At 54.6% G+C, this 21,473-nt stretch overlaps 1 protein-coding gene across 2 annotated transcripts; it reads left to right on the forward strand.

Annotated features, from left to right (window-relative positions):
- The first annotated feature begins 730 nt into the window (after positions 1-730).
- PHLDA3 (pleckstrin homology like domain family A member 3) lies at positions 731-4,184 on the forward strand. Of its 2 annotated transcripts, XM_087424301.1 has the most exons (3): positions 731-1,282; positions 1,353-1,504; positions 2,645-4,184. In XM_087424301.1, exon 1 carries the CDS (start codon positions 841-843, stop codon positions 1,216-1,218), a length of 378 nt encoding a protein of 125 aa, XP_087280427.1. In that variant the 5' UTR covers positions 731-840; the 3' UTR covers positions 1,219-1,282; positions 1,353-1,504; positions 2,645-4,184. The 2 variants fall into 2 exon arrangements, with proteins under 2 accessions (XP_087280427.1, XP_004439018.1); XM_004438961.3 differs by lacking the exon at positions 1,353-1,504 and having other exon boundaries at positions 733-1,282; positions 2,645-4,179.
- The last annotated feature ends 17,289 nt before the right edge of the window (positions 4,185-21,473 follow it).

Raw genomic sequence — 21,473 nt, forward strand, 5'->3', positions numbered from 1 at the left:
CCCAGGATCTTCCTCATTTTTCTGATTGCTCCATGCCAAGGGGGAGCTGGCCACGCTAGGAGAAGCGGCAGAGGCTAGGGCGCCAGGACTCCTGGGCCTGGGAAGCATCCAGCAGCTGTCTGACACCCACATGCAAGTCCCAACCGGTGCCACTGCGCGGCCGCAGCCGAACAAGCCTTCCCGCCCCTCCAGGCGGCGACCCCTCTCATCTAGGAGACGCTCCTTCCCACTTCCTCCGCCGCTATCTTCCCCCCGGGTCCAAGGCCTAGAAGAGCACTGGTTCCCAGAAGCGGGAGACGAGAGGCTGGAGGCTTGGGCTGCTGGGTGGGCAGCGTCCCCTCGGTACCAGCCCTCCCCGCCCGGCGCCCAGCGCCTCCAGTGTGCGCGGGGCCCTGCCCGGGCGGGTGCGCGGCGCCGAGGGGAGGGGCGGGGAGGGGCTGGCGGGCCGCAGCGGGAGGCGGGCCGGGGCCGGGGCCGGGGCCGGGGCCGGGGCCGGGATGCGCGGCGGGCGGCGCAGGAGGCGGGCGCGGAACGTGTAAGGGCATGTCCCGCGAGCTGCCGCCCAGCGCGCAGACTGAGCCCAGGGGCGCGAGCTGGCAGCCGGGCTCTCGTGCCGGGAAGCTGCGGGGGCACCGGGCAGCGGCGGGGCGGGGCGGAGAAGCCGCAGTCGCACCGGACAGCGGGGTCCGGCGGACGGCGGGTGGGGCGCGCCGGGCGGGCGGGGGCAGGGGCCAGGGCGCACGGCCAGCCAGCCCCGGGTGCCGGCTTCGGGCGCCGCAGAGCCGGGAGGGGCGCCGCGCCCGCCGCAGCCTGCAGCCTTCCCGGGAGCTGGGGGCGCCCATGACGGCGGCGGCGACGGTGCTCCGGGAGGGCGTGCTGGAGAAGCGCAGCGGCGGGCTGCTGCAGCTCTGGAAGCGGAAGCGCTGCGTGCTCACCGAGCGCGGGCTGCAGCTCTTCGAGCCCAAGGGCACGGGCGGCCGGCCCAAGGAGCTCAGCTTCGCGCGCATCAAGGCCGTGGAATGCGTGGAGAGCACCGGGCGCCACATCTACTTCACGCTGGTGACCGAGGGCGGCGGGGAGATCGACTTCCGCTGCCCTCTCGAGGATCCTGGCTGGAATGCCCAGATCACCCTGGGCCTGGTCAAGTTCAAGAACCAGCAGGCCATCCAGACCGTGCGCGCCCGGCAGAGCCTCGGGGCCGGGACCCTCGTGTCCTGAACCGTCAGGCTTACCGTCTGACCTGCGTGCTCCCCACCGACGCGACGCCCTGAGGTCATGTCAGGTAAGTTCCCCACTCCCACGGGGGGACTGAGCCCTCTTTCCTCCCCTCCCTTCTCCTCTCTCCCCTGCAGAGAATGGGGGACCCCCACCAGGACTCTGCTTCAAAGCTGGACCGTCCTAGGGCCAACAGCGAGCAGGAGCTCAGGAGCCTGGGCATGGGGGGCCTTTCCCCTGGGGCACTGGGCAAGTGGGTGTGAATGTGACCCTGGTGTCTGAGAGCAAGGTGGGTGGCATGGGCCCTCCCACAGATTGGTTCTGCCTTGACTCAGGTGGAGGGAGGCTGGCCTGCACGTTCCCTCACCTGCTGGGCCTCTGCCCCGACCCAGGGCAGGGCTCCAGGGCTGTGGCTTTCTGAGAGCTGGGGGAACGGAAGGGGAACAAGTTTGCTCCCTCATTCTGCTAGGATGAACCCTCTTCATAGGAGAGCTGGGGCATGGAATTGAGGCAGAAACAGTCTCCCTCCGTTAGCGGAGTCATCAAGGGCTGGGAATGGGACCAGGGAGACCCAGCGTCCAAGGTGGGGCCTCGGCGGGAGGGCTTGGCCAGGCTGGGCCCGAGGCTCTGCTACCCATTCTTGACCGTGGGTTTGGGGTCCTAGGGCTGAGCTGTTGGGAGACCAGGGGAGTTGCAGGGTGGGCAGGCCAGGCCACTGATGCCCAGGGCAGCGGGCCTGTCCACCTGACCCTGAGTGGCAGCCAATGCCTGGCTGGGCCAGAGGAGGAGAAGCTGGAGGAGGGGGTGGGGCACGGGGCTGGGTGGGCAGATGGATGCAGGATGGGGTCATGATTTGTTATTTGGGCATCTTAATCCTCCTTGAGCAGTAGGGCAGGGGATGAGGGGCGGATGTGTGGGCAGGAGGGCCCAAGAATAGAACGTAGAAGCCCTGGACCCCAGCCCTGTGCCCTCCTCCCCAGATGCCTCTACCTCCCATGGGAATTAGGAGCAGGGCTGAGGAAAGGTTTATACTGCTCTGGTTTTATTTTCTCCCGTGGAAACCTAGACCCCCCTCGCCCCGGCTACTGCCTCCCACACTACGTCCCCTCCCTGCCCTGCAGCTTCAGCATCTTAACAAGTAGAGCCCCAGCGAGCCCAGCTGTCTGGTCCATACCCCCCTCGGAGCCTCCTGTCCACTCCTGTCACGTGGCAGTGAGGGTTAGCCGAGAGCCCGGGAGGAGGCAGACCTGCAGGCCTTGGGGGCTGGGAGGAAGCGGGTCCTCCGTGGATCACAGTGTATTGCACACGTACTAGCTCCTACGTGTGTCCTGCTGTGGAGAAAGATGGGAAGCTGTGGTGTGAGACAGTTCTCAGTGGATGCTCGGCACCCAGGGTCTGCCCTGCCCTGACTTCTCTTCTTTCTTGCCAGCTTCCTTGCCCTTTTGGACTCATGGGGCACGACTGTGCTCCCTTGGGCAAGGCTGAGCCATGGACGTGCAGAGGAGGCATTGGAGCTGAAGGAACGGATGGGCCCGGGAGGAGGGCAGAAGACCACGCAGGGCTGAGGATGAAGCTTCAGCCCTTGGACGCTCAGACTCTCAAGACGTACATGACTCATACATCATGATGAGAGCTGGCAGCAAAGCCCCCTCCCCGGTGGCCCTGCCACTGCTCTGCAGACTGCTGTTAGTGCCCAGCTCAGTGCCGAGCCCGGGGGAGGGTAGTGCCCCCGGGGTGCTAAGCCAAAGCCTCGGGACTCAGGAGGCCGGCCTGCTACCAGACAAGAAACTGCTTTGGGATCTCCTCTGGAGTCACCTTGGCTGGGGGGCTGATGGGCTTGAGGCCCACCTTTGGGGGTCTCCTGCTGCTTGGGTCCTTTTGGGACCTCCACCCATCTGGGCCCTCTCTTTGCACAGTTCTTCTCTCCTGCCCGTCTTCCCCCCACTGTGGTACTGGGCCTGGAGGGGGTGGGGGTGGGGTAGGGGTTTGGCCATTAGCATTTCATGCCCATCCCCAAATGAAGATGCCCTTCCCAGAGCAGTGACTACACTGTTTGCTGAGTAAAATTCTTTGCCCACAAAGACCCTGTGCTTGAAGCGTCTCTCTCCCCACCCCCACTTTCCCCATCAATCCACAGCCCATTCTGAAGTCTCCAGCCTGGGTAGTAGGGGAGACACTGCAGCTCCAATAGTCATGGCCTCTGTGGTCCTAGGAAGAGGGACCACGAGGCCTGGATTGCAAGATGTTACACCCGCCAACTCAGTCTCAACAGAGGCCTCTTCTCCAGGAGCATGCCTGCCCCTGGTCTCCTGGGAGGTGGCTCATCTCCCTGTCATTTACACACTTGGGCTTTTTACATCTGTACAGTCAGGCTTCCTTACTGGCTGGCTTAAAGGAATAATTCCAGCATGGAGGAAACAGGCACAGAGAAGTAGCTGTCCTACACACAGAAACTGTTAATCCGGTAACCCCAAGACCCTTCCGTGTCCACCCGAGCCTGGCCTTCTCTGTTGCAAAGCAGTGGCCTGCTTCTGAGTCTGGAAGGAGCAAGGGGGCTGAGTGGCCCCTTCAACAATTTGAAGTCTCTTTAATAACTTTTTTGTGTTTTGTTTCCTGTTAAATTTCTTCTACTGTCCCATCCAAACCTCTCTGTCCTATGTCTCAGATGTCAGAGCCCTCAGGAGCATCTTGCTCGTTTGGTTATAAACTACATCTCACAATTGAATGAGAATTTACAAATTGCAAAGCAATTTTTACAAATACCTGATTTATTATCATTAGGCTGTACACTCAGCCCGTGATAGCTTCACCTAACATGGCAGATAAGCATCCTCTTCCTTCCAACCCTGATCAGTGCTGAGAAACATCTGGGCTCGACTAGGGTGCTGTGACCAATTGGTGATGTGTGCACGGGCTCTGGGAGACAGGCGGGGAGCCTGGTGGCACTGACTTAGGTGGGAGGTGAGGGGTGGAGAGAAGATGGTGTCTGCCGCCCGTCCTTGGTTCCAGCTGTGTGACTGGGGAAGGGTTGGCTCGTCCATCTTCCTAGAAAACAGCAGCCTTGAGTATAGAATTCTAGCTCTTCCATTCAAACCCGAAGCTGAGATGGTGGGGATTCAGGCATAAAGAAAGAGGAGTCCAGGCCCTTGGGAACAGGAGCGTGTTAGAGAGCAGAGGGGATGGGGAGGCAAGGCACGTGCCTTCCGCAAACACACTGAGTGCCTCTTCCGAGCCAGGACCATGCTCGGTGCTGGGGGTGGGAGATGGAGACAGGATCTGCTCCCTGCCCCGAGGAGTTCAGAGTCTAGCGGGGAGACAGTGCCAGCTGGGGTTAACAGCTGGCTCAGGGGCGCGGGTCGCTACTCCTCTGCCCAGCGCCGTGTTGGCCTTCACAGAGCTCAGAGGGGGGCTCCCCTTGGAGGGAGCCTGGCTGCAGAGGGCAGTGGAGGTGTGGCCAGTGTGGGCATCAGGGACAGGGGCACCCGCAGGGTGGAGGGAGGTGGCTCCCTGCTTCCTCAGAATACCCAGCCCTGGGGGCTCCAGGGTGCTCTGGGTCTTGCCCACACCCAGCTTCTGTTTCTCCCTCTGCTGGGAGAGCCCCAGCCCGTCTGAAGACTGTGCTGCTGTTAGGGCCCCCAGCACAGACCCCGGAGTGTCATACGCCCTCAGTACGTTAATCTAGGTGGTGGCGGTTACGGTGGGGACGATCGTTCGCTGCGATCTGTAAGAGCCCTGCATCTTCCTGAAGGCTCTGAGGACTCACAGCACAGAGGTCTGGGGCTCACACACCCAGTCTTTTTTTTAAGATATGTGACCTCTTTGGGGAGTCTCTGCTGGGGAAGGAGACCCCTGCTTCCTGGGCTCAGGGGCATCCTCATTGCTCCGGCACCTCCAAATTCTAAGACGGAGCATGGCCCTCACCCTAGGAATGCTTGGCTGGACTACGGACAGGGTCAGGGCCTTTTCGGGGCACAGACAGGCCCTGGCGGTGCCAGCAGACATGCGTGAGATGGAAAAACTGCTCAGTTGGGCCTGAGGATGCTGTAAGGCAGGGAGGAGCCGCCGTCTCCCCCTGCCCTGGCAGCCCTGGCCTCACCCCCGCCCGGTACGTGAGTCATCGATGGGAAAATGAGACAGGCAAGTCCCAGCCCGGCAACTGGGAGGCATGAGGCCAGGGGTGGGGAGGTCGAGGGGGAAGGGATGGGTTCCATCTGGTCAGAGTCAGCGAGGCTGGGAGCCGAGGCTTTGGCAAGAGCCAGCCTGTTGCAAGAGACGAGTGCAAAGAGGCGGAATTAGAGTTCATGAGCCGGGATTGCAGCAGGAGGGAGTAAGGGTAGATCTGCAGGGTATTACGGCGTGAAAGCCTGAAGTCTGGCCTTCCCCGGCAGGCGGGGAGGTATAGGCACCGTGGCCAGTTGGCCCACCAGGGCCAGGCCCAAGGACTGGGCAGGACCGTGTTTGACTGTGTGCCAGGCTGCCGTGGGGCTGCCCGGGGAGCCCTGTTTTGGCCTCCTCCATCTCCCTGCATGGTCTGCATGGTCCACTAGAGTTCCGTCCAGAATGCAATTCATTGTCCTGCTTAAAACCTCCAGGGGCTGCCCCACCACAGAGGGAGGAAGTCCGGGCTCTTCGGAAGTGTCGCCCTCCACAATCAGGGCTCTTTCCAGGGTCTGTCTCCACAGTCACCATGCCCGGGCCCTGCATGCAGACCGCCGCCTTCCAGGACTGGCACTCCCGGGCCTTTACACCCACACTCCTACACATTTTTGTATCACTGGCTCACCACCTCTGAGGAGCCGCCCTGCTTTGCCTGCAGTCCGAGCCGAGTAGCTGCCCTGTCCTCTGTGCAGCCACAGCTCACCCATGACTCGCACAGCACTGCAGTTGCTGGCTCTCTTGTCTGCCTGTCCCACTAGACGGTCAGCTCCTGCTGTTTGTCATTCCTGCTGCCTCAAAGTATCTGGCACACAGTCGGTTCTTAATAAGAGTAATGGCAAATGGTATAGTGCTTTCTCTGTGCCAGGCATTGATCCAATAATGTACAGTTATTGAATCAGGTAATGCCCCAAGAACTCTGTGAGGTAGGCATTGTTATGATTCCCGTGTTTTACGTTAAGAAACAGGCCCAGAGAGGTTAAGTGACTTGTTCAGAGTCACACAGCAGCTCATAAGTGGTGGAGCCAGGATTCAAGCCTGTCAGTCGGACTCCAGGCAGGTGCTCTTAACCCAATACCAAAAGATCAGTTCTTACTGGATGTGTGAGTGAGTGAGTGAATGAATGAACCCACAATTTCTCTGGGAGAAAGGAGCTCAGAAGCCAGACTGTGGAGAGAGTTAAGCACTGAGGAGCAGGGAGCATGCAAGGGCAGAGAAGGGAACTGTCTGTGGGCTGGGGAGTGGTGGAGGCTTCATGGAGGAGGTGACTGCAGCCAGTCCTTGAAGCAAGGGTGGGTCTGACTACAGGAAAGGACACCGGGTGTCCTGGGGGTTGGAGGATATGTGCACGCACAGGAACAAGGTCCCAGGCAGGACCAGCCTGGAAGAATGGAGGGACCCGAGGGAGGGAAGGGGCAGTGAGAACTCGGGGAGCAAATATGTTCCAGGCTCAGAGTGCCAGGCCTGTGTTGCCCCCAGATGCTATTTGTCTCATGACCTGGGGGTGGGCCACCCCTTCCTGCAGGGACAAGGGCTGTGGGCTCAGAAGGTGTAACCCCATGTAGCAGCAGCCCTGGTCCCAGAGGCACACAGCTGGGGCTCATCGCCTGCTAGGGAGACGGACCGTCCCAGTTCACCTGGGACTCTCCTAGTTCTAGCACGGAAAGCTCTGTGTCCCGAGAAGACCCCCATTCCTGGGCAATCTGGGATAGTCAGTCACCCTGCCCCTGGCCCCAGGGACAGGAAGCCCTGCCTCTCCCGCCCTCTTGGTGTCACCAGTCAGCCCTGCCCACAGCATGCGGCCCCACTGAAGAGGCCATGGCAGAGTCCACACCTGTGAACGACAGTGCTGTGGCCCAGGGGCCTCAGCCACCCTGACTCAGGCCCCAGGGGTTCCGGCCATCCTCAGAGGAGAGAGACCAGGCCCCAGCCACAGGCAGGACGGAGAGCCAGGCGTCCTCAGGGCCCCTCATCAGCTCTGCCTCCGCTGGAGCCCAGCTGCAGCGCAAGCCCATTCAACCCACCTGCAGCCCTTTGTGGAGCACCTGGTGTCTGCTGCACCAGGACAGAGCCCTCCCTTGCCAAGGTGAGGGAGACCCAGGGCAGCAAGGGCAGCAGGGGAAGAGGGGGACGTACGGGGGGGACAGAGCTGGGAGGGGCGACAGGAACATTCTCAGTGGTCCTTCAGAGCGGGGATAGGATTCTGACTCTCAGAGGGCTGATGGCACCGGGGAAGAAATTGTGTTCCAGGAAACAAACAGGTTTCCACAGACTCGGGTGTGACAGCTGAGCACAGGGTGAGTGGGCTGACGGGGAGCCCACGCGCTGGCCAGGGGTCTGGGCTCTTTCACGGGCAGTGGGGAGACATCAGGAGGCTTTTGATCTTACACACACCTTTACTTTTATTACACAAATACGTTCATTGAAGACAAGTGTGAGAGGACAGGAAATTACAGAGAAGGAAACAAATCCTGCCTGCATGTCCCATCTTTCAGAGAGAATCTTTGTCAGCGTTTGGGTGTATTTCCTTCTACACGTATTTCTGTGCAGACACATGTGTAACATGGAACTGTTATACACAATACAATACACATGGGGTCATACCCTGCATACCCTGTTACATCCTGATTTGTGTTCAGGCCATGACATTAAATAAGTATTTGAATGCCTGTGTGTTATTCTGTTATATTTACTATCGTTTATTTGACAAACCAGGCCCTTCTTGTTGGGCACTCATGTTCTTTTAAATTGTTCTCTGTTCTATATAAGGCTGCAATGAACATTTGCCTATTGAAATCTCTGGTTGTTTCTCAGGAGAGTACTTAGAGCGGGATGGCGGGTGCCCCCCTGGAGGAGGGCAGAGGGCAGTGAGCACTGGGTTTCTCGGGGGGTGTTGGTGGAGATGGGGAAGGAAGACCCTGGGAGCAGGGAAATCAGTTAGGAGGTAACTGACGAGCAGTGGCAGGAACAGGAAGGGAGGGCGGGAGACAGGGATGAGATGGCACTGGTTAGTAGGTGGCCACGTGGGGCAGATGCTTCAGGTCCCCAGGTTGCACACATGGATGGATGCGTTCAGGAAGCAGTTAAAAATTCAAGCTCTCGGGCCGGCCCTGTGGCTTAGCGGTTAAGTGCGCATGCTCCGCTGCTGGCGGCCCCGGTTCGGATCCTGGGCGCGCATCGACGCACCGCTTCTCCAGCCATGCTGAGGCCGCGTCCCACGTACAGCAACTAGAAGGATGTGCAGCTATGACATACAACTGTCTACTGGGGCTTTGGGAGAAAAAAATAAATTAATTACTTAAAAAAAGATAGTTGCAAAAATTCAAGCTCTCATCCCAGACTGAGTGTGAATCCACGCGGTGTCTGTCATCAGCTATGTTACTTGCACCCCATTAAAATGGGGGTGATAATAGCCTACTTCCTAGGATCATCGTGAGAATTAATTGAGAGATGCCCATGAAGTAGATAAGCACACAGATAGTACACCATGAATGTTTGTTATTACAGGAGGGGAGCATCTTCCCAGCCACCTGCTTTGCTGAGTCAACATTTAGAAAGCTGCGTGTAATCAATAACTTAAATCAGTAACGCTCACCAGTGCTTTCTGCTAACAAACACCGATACCCAGCCTTTCCGGAGTGTGTCTGAATTGCAGATCCAGGCTAGACTTGCATGCTTTCAGCAGAAGCGCCCCTGTCTTACAGACGATGGAACTGCCACTCCAAGAATGCAAGCAGCAGCACAGGGTGGATTCAGGACTCCGGGTCCCACGCTCTTCTCACAGCCCCGTGCCTCCTGGGCTTGGAGCTCCCAGTGAGAGCGAGGATGTAGTGAGCAGGCGAGGTTCCGTCAAGGTCCCTTGTCATCAGATTGCGCTGCACCATCATTATCATCGCCAGCACCGCTACCTGGGCTCCACTCCAGGGGCTCAGAGCCCTTCACACATAAATGCCCTGACCCCCACCAGGGAGGAGGGGGCAAGCGGCACAACTTATCCAAGTTCACAGAGCATGTCGCCAACCAAGCCAGGAGAGCTCGGGAGTCTGGCCCAGGCCAGTCCTGGGAGCCTCTGGCTGACTCCCTGCTGCAAGGGAAGGGGCCTCCCTGCTGACCAAGACAGCGCAGACAGACAAGCTGTGCTCAGAAAGCAGCTCTACAGAGCCCACAGCATCTGTGAATTGTACTTGACCGACGTGCTCGTGGCTGCAGTGTGGAGCTCTTAGCTATTTATGCAAAGGGAGGCTTCAGATGCTGTCCTACCCCACTAACAAAACACACACGACCAGGGGACGGTTCTCACGGTCCGGGTGGTCCCCCCACGGTCCAGCCCAGACGGTCTATTTCTCCAGCAGGAGAACACATACCCTCTCCTGGCAAGGTCTCTGGAAGACCCCTCCCCATCCTCACCTTTGAATCCTGTCATCTTTGTCACCACCCCTGGGCTCTGACTCTCACAGGACCTCCAGACATGATCTTGTCGTGTTATCACAACACCCTGTGAGGGTGGGAGAGCTTGGCATATTTCCTAAAAGATGGCAAAGATGGGAAACCTCCCCCTGGTTGAGCCAGGGTCCCTGATCCAACACCCAGTCTGGAATTAGAAAGACAAATGTTCCCACCCAGGCCCTCTGCTGCAGGCTGTGGCGTGCACGCGTCTGAGCCCCTTGGGAATTGAGGGAGGGGACATCTCTTAGCTCTTTCTCCTTGGCTTCTGCTTGGTGCCCGGGGCTCCCATCAGCCGGCCTACAAGTCCTCTTTGCTGCCAGCGCCCACTGCTGGGCTGACATACTTTCACTGTAAAAGGTACTGACAAGACCAGGGGTGCCTGGCAGCATGCAGAGACCTGGGTCCACCTTGCTTTGCCCAGTGCCCCCTGAGTTCCCAGATCCAAAGCCAGGAGGCCTGCCTGTACACCTGTGCCATCAGCCAATCACCTGCCCCTTTGCTCAGCTGCTCCCAGGCCTGGGCAGAGCCGGCTGCTGGACTGACTTGGAGCAGCCCTCTGGTGCACCGTCCTCGATTGGAAGGGGCAGGAGGGCAGGGCCTGCATTTCCTTCTTGTGCTCACTACTGGATCCTCCAGTCGGGGCTGGCACACAGCAGGTGCTCAGTAAAGACTGGGGAAAGAATGACTGTGAAGTTGTGTGAGAGTGATTGTGTGTGTATGTGCATACGATGTGGGGGCTCGCAGGGCAAGTGTCTTCTGTGTGTGGGTGAGGAGAGGACACAGTCTGGGCTCCCAGGAGCTCCTGGCACATGTCGAATGAGGAGGGCCTGGGGGAAATCGAGGGGTGTGTGGTCAGGCGGAACTTGCTGAGAGGACCCCTGGTGGCCAGGGCCCGGGAGGCAGCGCTTCTGGGTCCTCCTTCAGGCTGGGCCATTACCAGCCCTGTGACCTCGGGACGGTCCTCCTCGCTGGACTTTGCTCTCCTCCCCTGTAAAGCAAGGAGCTGAAGCAAGCCAGGAGGTGCAAATCCAGCAGATGCTCGGAGTCTCCAGGGCACTCGTTAAAAGCACAGAGCCCTGGCCCTGCCTGCCGCCACTGAATCGGGACCTCTGGAGCTGGCCCAGGAACCGATATGTTAATAAGCCCCACAGTGGTTCTGAAGTTGCCAGTCCCAGGGAGTGCTCGGTGACCTCTGATGGTCGTCAGGAGCTCAGGGCACGGGACGCTCCGGGCTGTCCTGGCCCCCGGGGCTTGGGGCCCAGTTGCCTGGTGAAGATGTATCGAGTGGAGCCTGCTGAGCTACACACGCACACACACGCACACGCACACGCACACGCACACTCTGCAAGCTCATACATGTCCACTTAGCCACAGGTGCCAGGGTCCTGGGCGTGCCATCTGGCATTGAGGGAATCTGGCTTCTCCATTTCCTGTGTCCCCCTCAGACTGTAGCTTGTCCTGTGATTTTCTTATCAAAACACTCCCTGGAGAAGGGAGCCCAGGCGGGGCAATTGGCCTCTGGCCACTCTTACTGTCTGGGTCTCAGTTTTCGTGAAAGTAGGGTAGGAAGAGTAACCCTCCCTCCCTCCGGGGACACTGCAATAACTCAGGTCCATGTAGTGGAGCACGTAGTGACAGGTGAACACCTGGGCTGCAGGCAGGCGGAGCTCTCCGCAGGGCAGCCCCTCTGCTCTGGTCTTTCCAATAGAACTCCAGCTCTTCTGGAGCCTCTGTTCCCACCTGGCCTGGCTGGTCCCTACTCTTCCCATGAGACTCATTGTGGGATTCCCAGGGGCAGGCAGACCCTACGGAGGCCCCCAGTGATCTCTGTCTCCTGATATACTTGTATAAACCCCTTGCCTTGAGAGCGGCTCGGCCTAGTGAGTTGCTTCTAACCAGTGGAGCAGGATGGGATGTCACCTTCGTGATTCGGCTACAGAAGATCATGATTTCCATCCTACTCATTCTGACTCTCTCTCTTGCTCATTTTGACGAAGCCAATGGCCATGTTGGAAAGTCCCACATGGCCAGGAACTGAGTGTGGCCTCCAGCCAACAGCCTGCAAGGACCCAAATCCACCATCAACTGTGTGAGTTGGAGGCAGGCCCTTCCCCAGTTGAGCCTTCAGATGAGACCCCACTCCTGGTCAACAGCTTGGTGCAGCCTGTGAGAGACCCTGAAGCAGAGGGCTCAGCCAGGCAAGCCCGGACTCCTGACCCGTAGAAACTCAGAGATGATAAATGTGTGTTGTTTTACGCCACTTAGTTTGTGATAATTTGTTACACAGCCATAGAAAACTAATGCAGACACCTTCTCCAGGAAGCCTTCCCAGGATTCTCTTCATGCCCCAGTCAGGGCCAGGTGGCCTCCTCTGCTGGCATCGTCAGAGCCCTTACATACTCTCTTGGTGTGACCTTGGTTCACTTGTTTGCCTCCCTTTCCAGGCAGGGACCACGTTCTCTTTGCCTGGCCCTGTGCCTGATACTTGGGAAGAGTTCAGTGTTTGCTGAGAGACTGAGTTTCCAGAATGTCTCTCCCTCCTCATCTCCCCACCTCCCCCAGATGTGGCATTTGCCTTTTCAGAAAATGAGTCAGGTCACCCTGAGGTTACTGACCAGTAGAAGACTCTGGAGTGCCCTGGGCTGTGGGGGTCCAGCGAGCACAGAGAAGATGCTCAGGGCTCAGTCTGGTGGTCTCAGAGGCCACATCACAGACAGCAGAGAGGAGGGAGTGAGGAAGAGCGGGGCTCTGCTGTCCCCCAGTGGGCAGTGCACCTTCTCCAGCTGCCTGCTCAGCGTGGGACGTCCTGCCTCCCCACCTCAGGACATCCCGGAACGGGCTTTGGCTACTTCAGAGTGCCATCCCCATGGCAGGGAAGGTGAACTCTTTGAAATGGAAACTCTCCAACACAACATGGAAAAAGCTCCTTGACAAGGAGCCAGGACTGGGCATGTGCTCTCCTCGCTCCGCCAGGTGAGGAGGGTGCACTGGTCTCTTGTGGCTGCTGTGACCAATTACCACAACCTTGGTGGCTTAAAACAATGGAAATTTAGTTCTGGAGGCCAAAAGTCTGAAATCAGAATCGGCAGGTGAACTCAAGGAGGCGGCAGGGCCATGCTCCTGGGAGGCTCTCGGTGAGAATCAGTTCCTCGCCTCTCCAGCTTCTGGTGGCTCCCGGTGTTCCTTGGCTTGTGGCCCCATCACGCTAATCTCTGCCTCTGTGGTCACCTTGCCTTCTCCTCTATCTGTCATATCCACCTGCCTCCCTTTTATGAGGACACTGGTTGATAACATTTACAGCCCCCCTGGATAATCCAGGATAATCTCCCATCTCAAGATCCTCAATGTAATTACATTTGCAAAGTCTTTGCCGTGGAAAGTCATATTCACAGGTTCCAGGATTAAGACTTGGACATTTTGGGGGCCGTTATTAAACCTACCTCGGAGGGTGTGCCCAGAAGGGGAGAAACAGAGGCACGTAACAGCACAACATATTTTCACCTGGAAATTGAAACCTGGAGTCTGAATTCCCAAACCAATTCCCCTGCCGCTAACTACCGTCCCTAAATGCGGCGAGGCCCAGGACAGACAGGGCCAGCTCCACTTTTGCCCATCCTGGTCCCTGGAGCCCAGCCCTGCCTCCTCCTGGGTGCCCTGGCTCCTCTTTCCTGGTGGCCCCCTCACTGGCGCCTGCGTGGGAGGCCCTGGCTGCGGGACAGGGGAGTCTGGCTGTGGAGCGCCAACCCTTCCTTTTCGCTCCTGGAGAGAAGCATCCTTCCCCAGGGCAGGCTCGGTAGCCCCACAGTGGGGGAGGCAGTAAATCCCCCGCTGCCCACGGAAACAGCTGGGTCCCGGGCACATCCTGTGGACTTAACCCTCTCCAGGCTGCTGACCACTCCTCGAGACTGGGCTTCTGCGCATGCGTACAATGCTGGCAAATGGCCCAGGATTGTTTATTGAGGGACTTAAACTGCCCACCCTGCCAGGATCCAGGAAGGGGCCGGGTCTGGTCAACCCCTGGTGTGGCTGGCAAGGACCACAGCAGGAAGGGTGTTGCCTGGGGCACATGAGCCTCCTCTTGGGTCATCACCAGCATCCAAAAGACCTTTGTTCAGAACCGAACTAGACCAGGCTCTGGGATAAACCGGGACCAGCTGGAAATACCCTTAAGGGCCCCAGGGCGGGGCTGCTGAAATCTGTTTACTCAGCTCTGTCCTCACCAGACTGTGTGTCTAGGCAGTAGGAAACTTGTTTATCTTTAGCAGATAGTAAATTCTGTATAAATGACCCGAAGGATGCTGAAAGTTTCCAGCTGTCCAAAATTATTCTCCTCCCTACCTCTTCTGACATTGGATCCACTGGGAAAGTTATAATGGTTTGAAGGGTGTGAAAATGCTTTGTAAAATTAGGACACCACACACCTCAGGGATAATTGTCATTAGAGTCTCCAAGAAGCTAGAAGAGGGACACATCTCCAGGCAGGTGGGAAGGCCATGCATCGGTGTGAAGACGGTCATAAAGTGTGTGGCCTGGTCATAAAGTTGTGTGGGGCTTTCATAACAACTATCTTATTTGATCTTCCCCATCGCCCGGGGCAGAGATGATCCCTTCTCACGTGTGGATAAAGCAACTGAGAATCCAGAGACATTTAGCAATTTGCTCAAAATCACACAGCGATTGAGTGATGTTGGAGCTGGGGTCAGAACCCAGGTCTGCGGGCCAAGAACAGGCTGGGCAGAGCAGCAGGAAGATGCTGAAGGTGCCAGGGAAAAAGCAGAGCCAACAGGAGGGACAGGGCATAAACACTGGCCTGTGAGGCCCAGAGTAAAAGTTTGGGAGTTTTAAATCCCTGTCCTGGGGGACTTAGGGGGTGGCTGGACAGTAAGAGCATTTTATGGAAGGCTAAACGTGGGCAGGACTCTGCTAGGAGCATTGTACAAACTATTAATTGATAATAAGCATTAATTACAATAATTAATAACAATCTACTCTGAGAGAGATCTTCAGAGTTCTTATCACAAGGAAAAAATGCGTAACTATGTGTGGTGGTGGGTGTTAATTAGACTTATTGTGGCCATCATTTTGCAATATATACAAATACCGGATGAAACTAACATAATGTTGCCTGTCAATTATACCTCGATTAAAATATAAAAATAATAATATAGTAAATATAAAAATAATAATATATAAATAATTCACTTAATAAAGACAGCAAAGGAACAGGATGGGATGGAGGCTGTGAAAATCAGGGGATGGGGATGAAGGTCTCTGGGAGGAGGCGGGGCAGGGGGCAGAGGCCCCAAGATTGACAGTAGTGCTGCTGGCCCAGAAGGCAGCAGAACGAGTCCTGACAGACATCTGGGCCATTGTTGGGTGGGAGGGAGGTATCAAACCTACAGTCACAGCACTCCAGGAGGTGGTCTGGGGTGTGAGCCTGCCCCCTGGCCTGGCTCTGATCTGCCCCTCCCCTAGGCCACAACAGAAGGACAATAGCCCCAGAGAGACTCTTCCTCGGGACAGGACAGGCGGGTGCCAGCCTGCCCAGCAGGACAAGGAGCCCTTGTGCAGGCCTCAGCTTCAGATCCTGCTCGACCCTCCCCAGCCTCGGGGGGTGGTCGGAAGTTCAGATCCTGGGATGGGAGGAGACTGGGAGCGAACCCTGAGGGCCAGAGCTGGGCCCGGGGTCCCCTGGAGGTCTCCAGGGAGCCAGGGCTGGGCTGGGAGCAAGTTCTGGGTTCCTGGAGCCTGGAGGAGGCAGGGATTGGCTGCCAGGGCGGCTTCTGGGGGAGCTTGAGGAGCCGCCTCCTTGGTTCAGACAGGAGCATAGATGTTGATGTTTCGAGACCTCCCTCACTTGATCCCCATGACAACCGTGGGGTGTGAACGGACCTGGTGATGACTCTCATTTTACAGATGAGAAAACAGTTTGGAAGAGGTGGGAGGCTTTACCCGAGGCCACCCAGGGAGCAGGAGGAAGCTCCGGGATTCACACCAGCTCTGGGAGTAGGGATGGGAGGGGGCGTGCAAGACGTTTACCGGAGGCTACGTGGTCAGGAGACGGGGGCCATCTGAAGAGTGGGGGTCAGGGCCAGCCAGCTGTCTAGGAGGGCCCTCCTGCCACCCCACCTCTGCCGGGCAGGCCTCTGGGAGCCCCTGCAACATTCCAGGGAAGGGAGGCACGGGGTCCCCGCCAGACAGCCCAAGTTTACTCAGCTTTTCCTTGAAATTCCACATACCCTGGGTGTTGGGCAGGGGCCCGGAATGCACTTCATCTGAACAATTTGTCTTTCATGGCGCATTTGCATCAATTACCCCATTGTTCCTCGCCTTCTCCTGGACCACTCAGGCTGGGAGGCACGCCTGTGCGCGTGGGGGTGGGGGAATGCGGGGCACAGGGAGGGGGGCGCCCCCTGGTGGCCCAATCCACACCTACCCATCCTGGTGCCAGAGCTGAGCTGGTGGCAGAGCAGCCCGATGGCATCTTCCGGGGTGGTGCTTCCCAGCCCTGCTCACTACCCCGTCATGTTCCCGGGGTCCGTGGGTGGAGGAGAGAGATTACGGGAGGCAGAAACGCACAGCACAGGCGTTGGGCAATTCGTAAAGGGCAGGTGCTGCTGTGACAGAATGGACCGTCCACAGGTCCAGGGTCAAGGTTCAGCCCCTGAACTGCCCCCAACACCTGTGTGGCCTTAGGTGGTTCAGCATCCTCTCGGGCCTCAGGGCCTTTTCTGTAAAATGAGAAGCGGTCTGGAGAGCAGTGTGCAGCAGGGCCAGAATCATGGCCGGGGACCCTGACACATGGGGTTGAATCCCGGCTCTGCCACTTGCTGGTGGTACCAGGTGCTCATCCTCATGAGCCTCAGTTTCTTGCTCTGTAAAGTGGGGATGGTGATTCAGCCAATCCACATTATCCGTGGATTCCGTATTTGCAAATCAGCCAACTTGCTAAGATTTATCTGTAATCCCAAATCAAGGCCTGTGGTGCTTTTGTGGTGTACACAGACATGAGCAGGGGGCAGAAGGTTTGATCTGCCTGTAGCACATGTTCCCGGCTGAGGTCGGGTGGGGTGACACTGCCTTCTGGTTTCAGCTCTCGTACTGAAGTGAGTATTCTTTTCGTGGTCTACTCAGGGCCACGTTTTTTGCAAATTTCTGCTTTCTGATGGTGATTTCACTGTTACAATGGCCCCAAGTGGAGAGGTGAAGTATGTGTGGTGTTCCTGAGCACAGGATGGCTGCGATGCGCCTCACAGAGAGAACACGGGTGTCGGATGAGCTTCGCTGGGGCGAGTTACAGTGCTGTGGGCTGTGAGCTCAATGTGAGGGAGTCAATGACGTATTCATAAGGTATCTTTAAACAGAAACACACAGGAAACAAGGCCGTGCATTGTTTGATGACTGCGCTGTGAGCAGAGGTTTGAGGGGCCCTGACGCTGTGTCCGCAGGAGCAGTGGGTCAGTGTCCACTAATTCAGTGTCTCAGTGACTCGACAGAACAGAACCACCTCGGATAACCAGAATTGACCATACCTGTCCCACAGCCTTGCTCGGAGGCCTGGGTACGTCAGGGGCGGCCTCGTTGCTCTGCAGTTCTTACTGTCTTGCCATGGGTGAGTCCCAGGTAGATCTCCGGAGCCCCTGAGCCTCAGATGGGGGCAGCCACCTGGAGGTGAGACCACCCACTGTGCACACGCAGAAACATCACCAGCCAGCTTCGCTGGCACTTCCGCCGTCAACACTGAGTTTGTTTGGTTTCATGAAAAGGCCCACGTCACTCTTGATGACTCACGCACGAAGACTCTCTGCACAGACATTATGTCATTTGACCCTCACAACAATCCCGGGATGGCCGAGTAATTGTTCCCACTTTACAGATGAGCCTGAAGTTCTGTGAGGCCATGTAGCCGGCCCAAAGTCGTGGGGTGGTTGGCTGAAGTGTCAGAAAGCTTCTTGGACCTCCCACTGCCAGCCTCTTCCCTGACAGAACATCAATGCTCTGGGGAGGTGAGAGCCAGACATTGGTATCGACAATTAGTATGAATGAGTGCATTGTGGTCCCCAAGGAGACTGCCTGAGGGCTGGAGGGAGATGAATATCTGAGCCCCTGCCTCTGCTCTGGGCCAGGGCTCACCCAAGTCACCCCGACCCTACCTCTTTTTGCCTGCAGTCCCCATGGGCCCCGAGTCACCTGCCTGCTGTCACGACAATCACACATTAAGTGCAACAGTTACACATAAACCTCCTCTCCCCACCTCACATCCCTCCCTCCCACATCCTCTCAATGAACTTAGCTTTATCTCAAGTTGTGGTTACATGAAAAGTGTTCACCTACTTTGTCAATATTTTCACATGGAAGCTCCGCAGTATATTCTGATGATCGTCTCTTTTTGTACAGCTGGAGATGTTCTCTGAAGTTAACTCTGCCTTGCCCTTATTTCCTCTGTGTGTCTGGGACTGAACTAGCCTCCTCCCCGCCCTTTTTTTTTTGTGAGGAAGATCAGCCCTGCACTAACATCTGCCAACCCTCCTCTTTTTTGCCAAGGAAGACTGGCCCTGAGCTAACATCCATGTCCACCTTCCTCCACATTATGTGGGATGCCACCACAGCACGGCCTGACAAGCAGTTCGTCGGTGCGCGCCCAGGATCCGAACCCGGGCCGCCAGCAGCGGAGTGCGTGCATTTAACCACTATGCCACAGGGCCGGCCCCCTAGCCTCCCTTTTTCTGATGGCAGAGCAAGCAAAGTGCACCCAAACCCTCCAGGGATTCGGGAATGTTCCTCCCTCCTGCCCCCACTCTGCCCTGCAGTCACTCACTGGGCCTCATCTGCAGCTGGTCCTGACCTGGTACCTCGCTCCCACACCCTCTTGCCCATCAAATCCCCAGTTTCCTGCACCCGTGTCTGCCTCTTGTGATTTGCTCCTTCATTTGGGTGAAACACAACCTCCACCAGCTTCCTGAGAAAAGAAGCAAGAGAATTTTGAAGGTTTGTGTGTTAAAATATCCTTCCTCTCTAGCCCATATGTTGGGAAACAAGGCAAGCCTCAATAAATTTAAGAAGATTGAAATCATAACAAGCATTTTTTCAGAGCATAATGCTATGAAACTGGAAATCAACCACAAGAAAAAAACTGGGAAAACTGACAAAGATGTGGAGATTAAACAACATGCTACTGAACAACCAATGGATCATTGATGAAATTAAAGGAGAAATCAAAAAATATCTGGAAACAAATGAAAATGAAAATACACCATACCAACTCATATGGGATGCAGCAAAAGTGGTCTTGAGAGGGAAATTCATAGCAATACAGGCCCATCTCGACAAATAAGAAAAAGCCCAAATAAGCAACCTTAAATTACACCTAACAGAACTAGAACAAGAAGAACAAACAATGCCTAAAGTCAGCAGAAGGAGAGAAATAATAAAAATTAGAGCAGAAATAAATGAAATTGAGACCAAAAAAACAGTAGAAAGGATTATGAAACAAAGAGTTGGTTCTTTGAGAAGATAAACAAAATTGACAAACCCTTAGCCAGACATACTAAGAAAAAAAAAGAAAAAAAGGCTCAAATAAGTAAAATTAGAAATGAAAGAGGAGAAATTACAATGGATACCACAGAAATACAAAGGATTATAAGAGAATACTATGAGAAAATATATGCCAACAAATTGGACAATCTAGAAGATATGGATAAATTCTTAGACTCATACAACCTCCCAAAACTGAACCAAGAAGAAATAGAGAATCTGAACAGACCAATAATAAGTAAAGAGATTGAAATAGTAATCAAAACCCTCCCAAAAAATAAAAGTCCAGGACCAGATGGCTTCTCCGGTGAATTTTACCAAACATTCAAAGAAGATCTAACATCCATCCTTCTCAAATTATTCCAAAAAATAGAGGAAGAAGGAACACTTCCTAACTCATTCTACAAGGCCAACATCACCCTGATTCCAAAGCCAGACAAAGACAATACTAAGAAGGAAAATTACAGGCCAATATCGCTGATGAACATAGATGCAAAAATCCTCAACAAAATATTGACAAGCCAAATACAGCAATACATTAAAAAGATCATACACCATGATCAAGTGGGATTTATACCAGGGACACAGGGATGGTTCAACATCTGCAAATCAATCAACGTGATACACCATATCAATAAAACAAGGAATGAAAACCACATGGTCATCTCAATAGATGCAGAGAAGGTGTTTGACAAGATACAACATCCATTTATGATAAAAAACTCGCAACAAAATTGGTATAGAAGGAAAGTTCCTCAACATAATAAAGGCTATTTATGACAAACCCACAGCCAACATCATACTCAATGGGGAAAGTCTGAAAGCCATTCCTCTGAGAACAGGAACAAGATGAGGCTGCCCACTCTCGCCACTCTTATTTAACATGTACTGGAGGTTTTGGCCAGAGCAATTAGGCAAAAAAAAGGAATGAAAGGAATCCAAATAGGCAACAAAGAAGTGAAACTCTCACTATTTGCAGACGACATGATTTTATATATAGAAAACCCTAAAGAATCCATTGGAAAACTATTAGAAATAATCAACAACTACAGCAAAGTCGCAGGGTACAAAATCAACCTACAAAAGTCAGTTGCATTTCTGTATGCTAATAATGAACTAACAGAAAGAGAGCTCAAAATGATAATACCATTTACAATTGCATCAAAAAGAATAAAATATCTAGGAATAAATCTTACCAAGGAGGTGAAAGACCTATACAATGAAAACTATAAGACATTATTGAAAGAAATCGATAATGACATAAAGAAACGGAAAGCTACCCCTTGCACATGGATTGGAAGAATAAACATAGTTAAAATGTCCACATTACCTAAAGCAATCTACAGATTCAACACAATCCCAATCAGAATCCCAATGACATTCTTCACGGAAATAGAAAAAAGAATACTAACATTCATATGGGGCAAGAAAAGATCCCGAATAGCTAAAGCAATCCTAAGAAAAAAAGAACAAAGCTGGAGGCATCACAATCCCTGACTTCAAAACATACTACAAAGCAATAGTAATCAAAACAGCATGCTACTGGTACAAAAACAGACACACAGATCAATGGAACAGAATTGAAAGCCCAGAAACAAAACCACACATATACAGAGAGCTAATTTTCGACAAAGAAGCTAAGAACATACAGTGGAGAAAGGAAAGTCTCTTCAATAAATGGTGTTGGGAAACTGTTGGGAAAACCACATGCAAAAGAATGAAAGTGGACCATCTGCTATCACCATTCACAAAAATTAACTCAAAATTGATCAAAGACTTGAAGGTGAGACCTGAAACTATAAAACTCATAGAAGAAAATATAGCCAACACACTATATGACACTGGTCATAAAGGAATCTTTTCGGATGCCATGCCTACCCAGACTAGGGAAACTAAAGAAAAAATAAGCAAGTGGGACTTTATCAGATTAAAGAGCTTCTACAAGACAAATGAAACCAGAATCAAAATGAACAGACAACCCACCAGCTGGGAGAAAATATTTGCAAAACATATATCTGACAAGGGGTTAATCTCCGTAATATATAAAGAACTCACACAACTGAACAACAGAAAAACAAACAACCCGATCAAAATATGGGCAGAGGAAATGAACAGACACTTCT

Source organism: Ceratotherium simum, chromosome 36 (genome assembly GCF_057802395.1).
Source record: "Ceratotherium simum simum isolate JZ-2026a chromosome 36, ASM5780239v1, whole genome shotgun sequence".
In the NCBI taxonomy this organism is placed as follows: domain Eukaryota; kingdom Metazoa; phylum Chordata; class Mammalia; order Perissodactyla; family Rhinocerotidae; genus Ceratotherium; species Ceratotherium simum.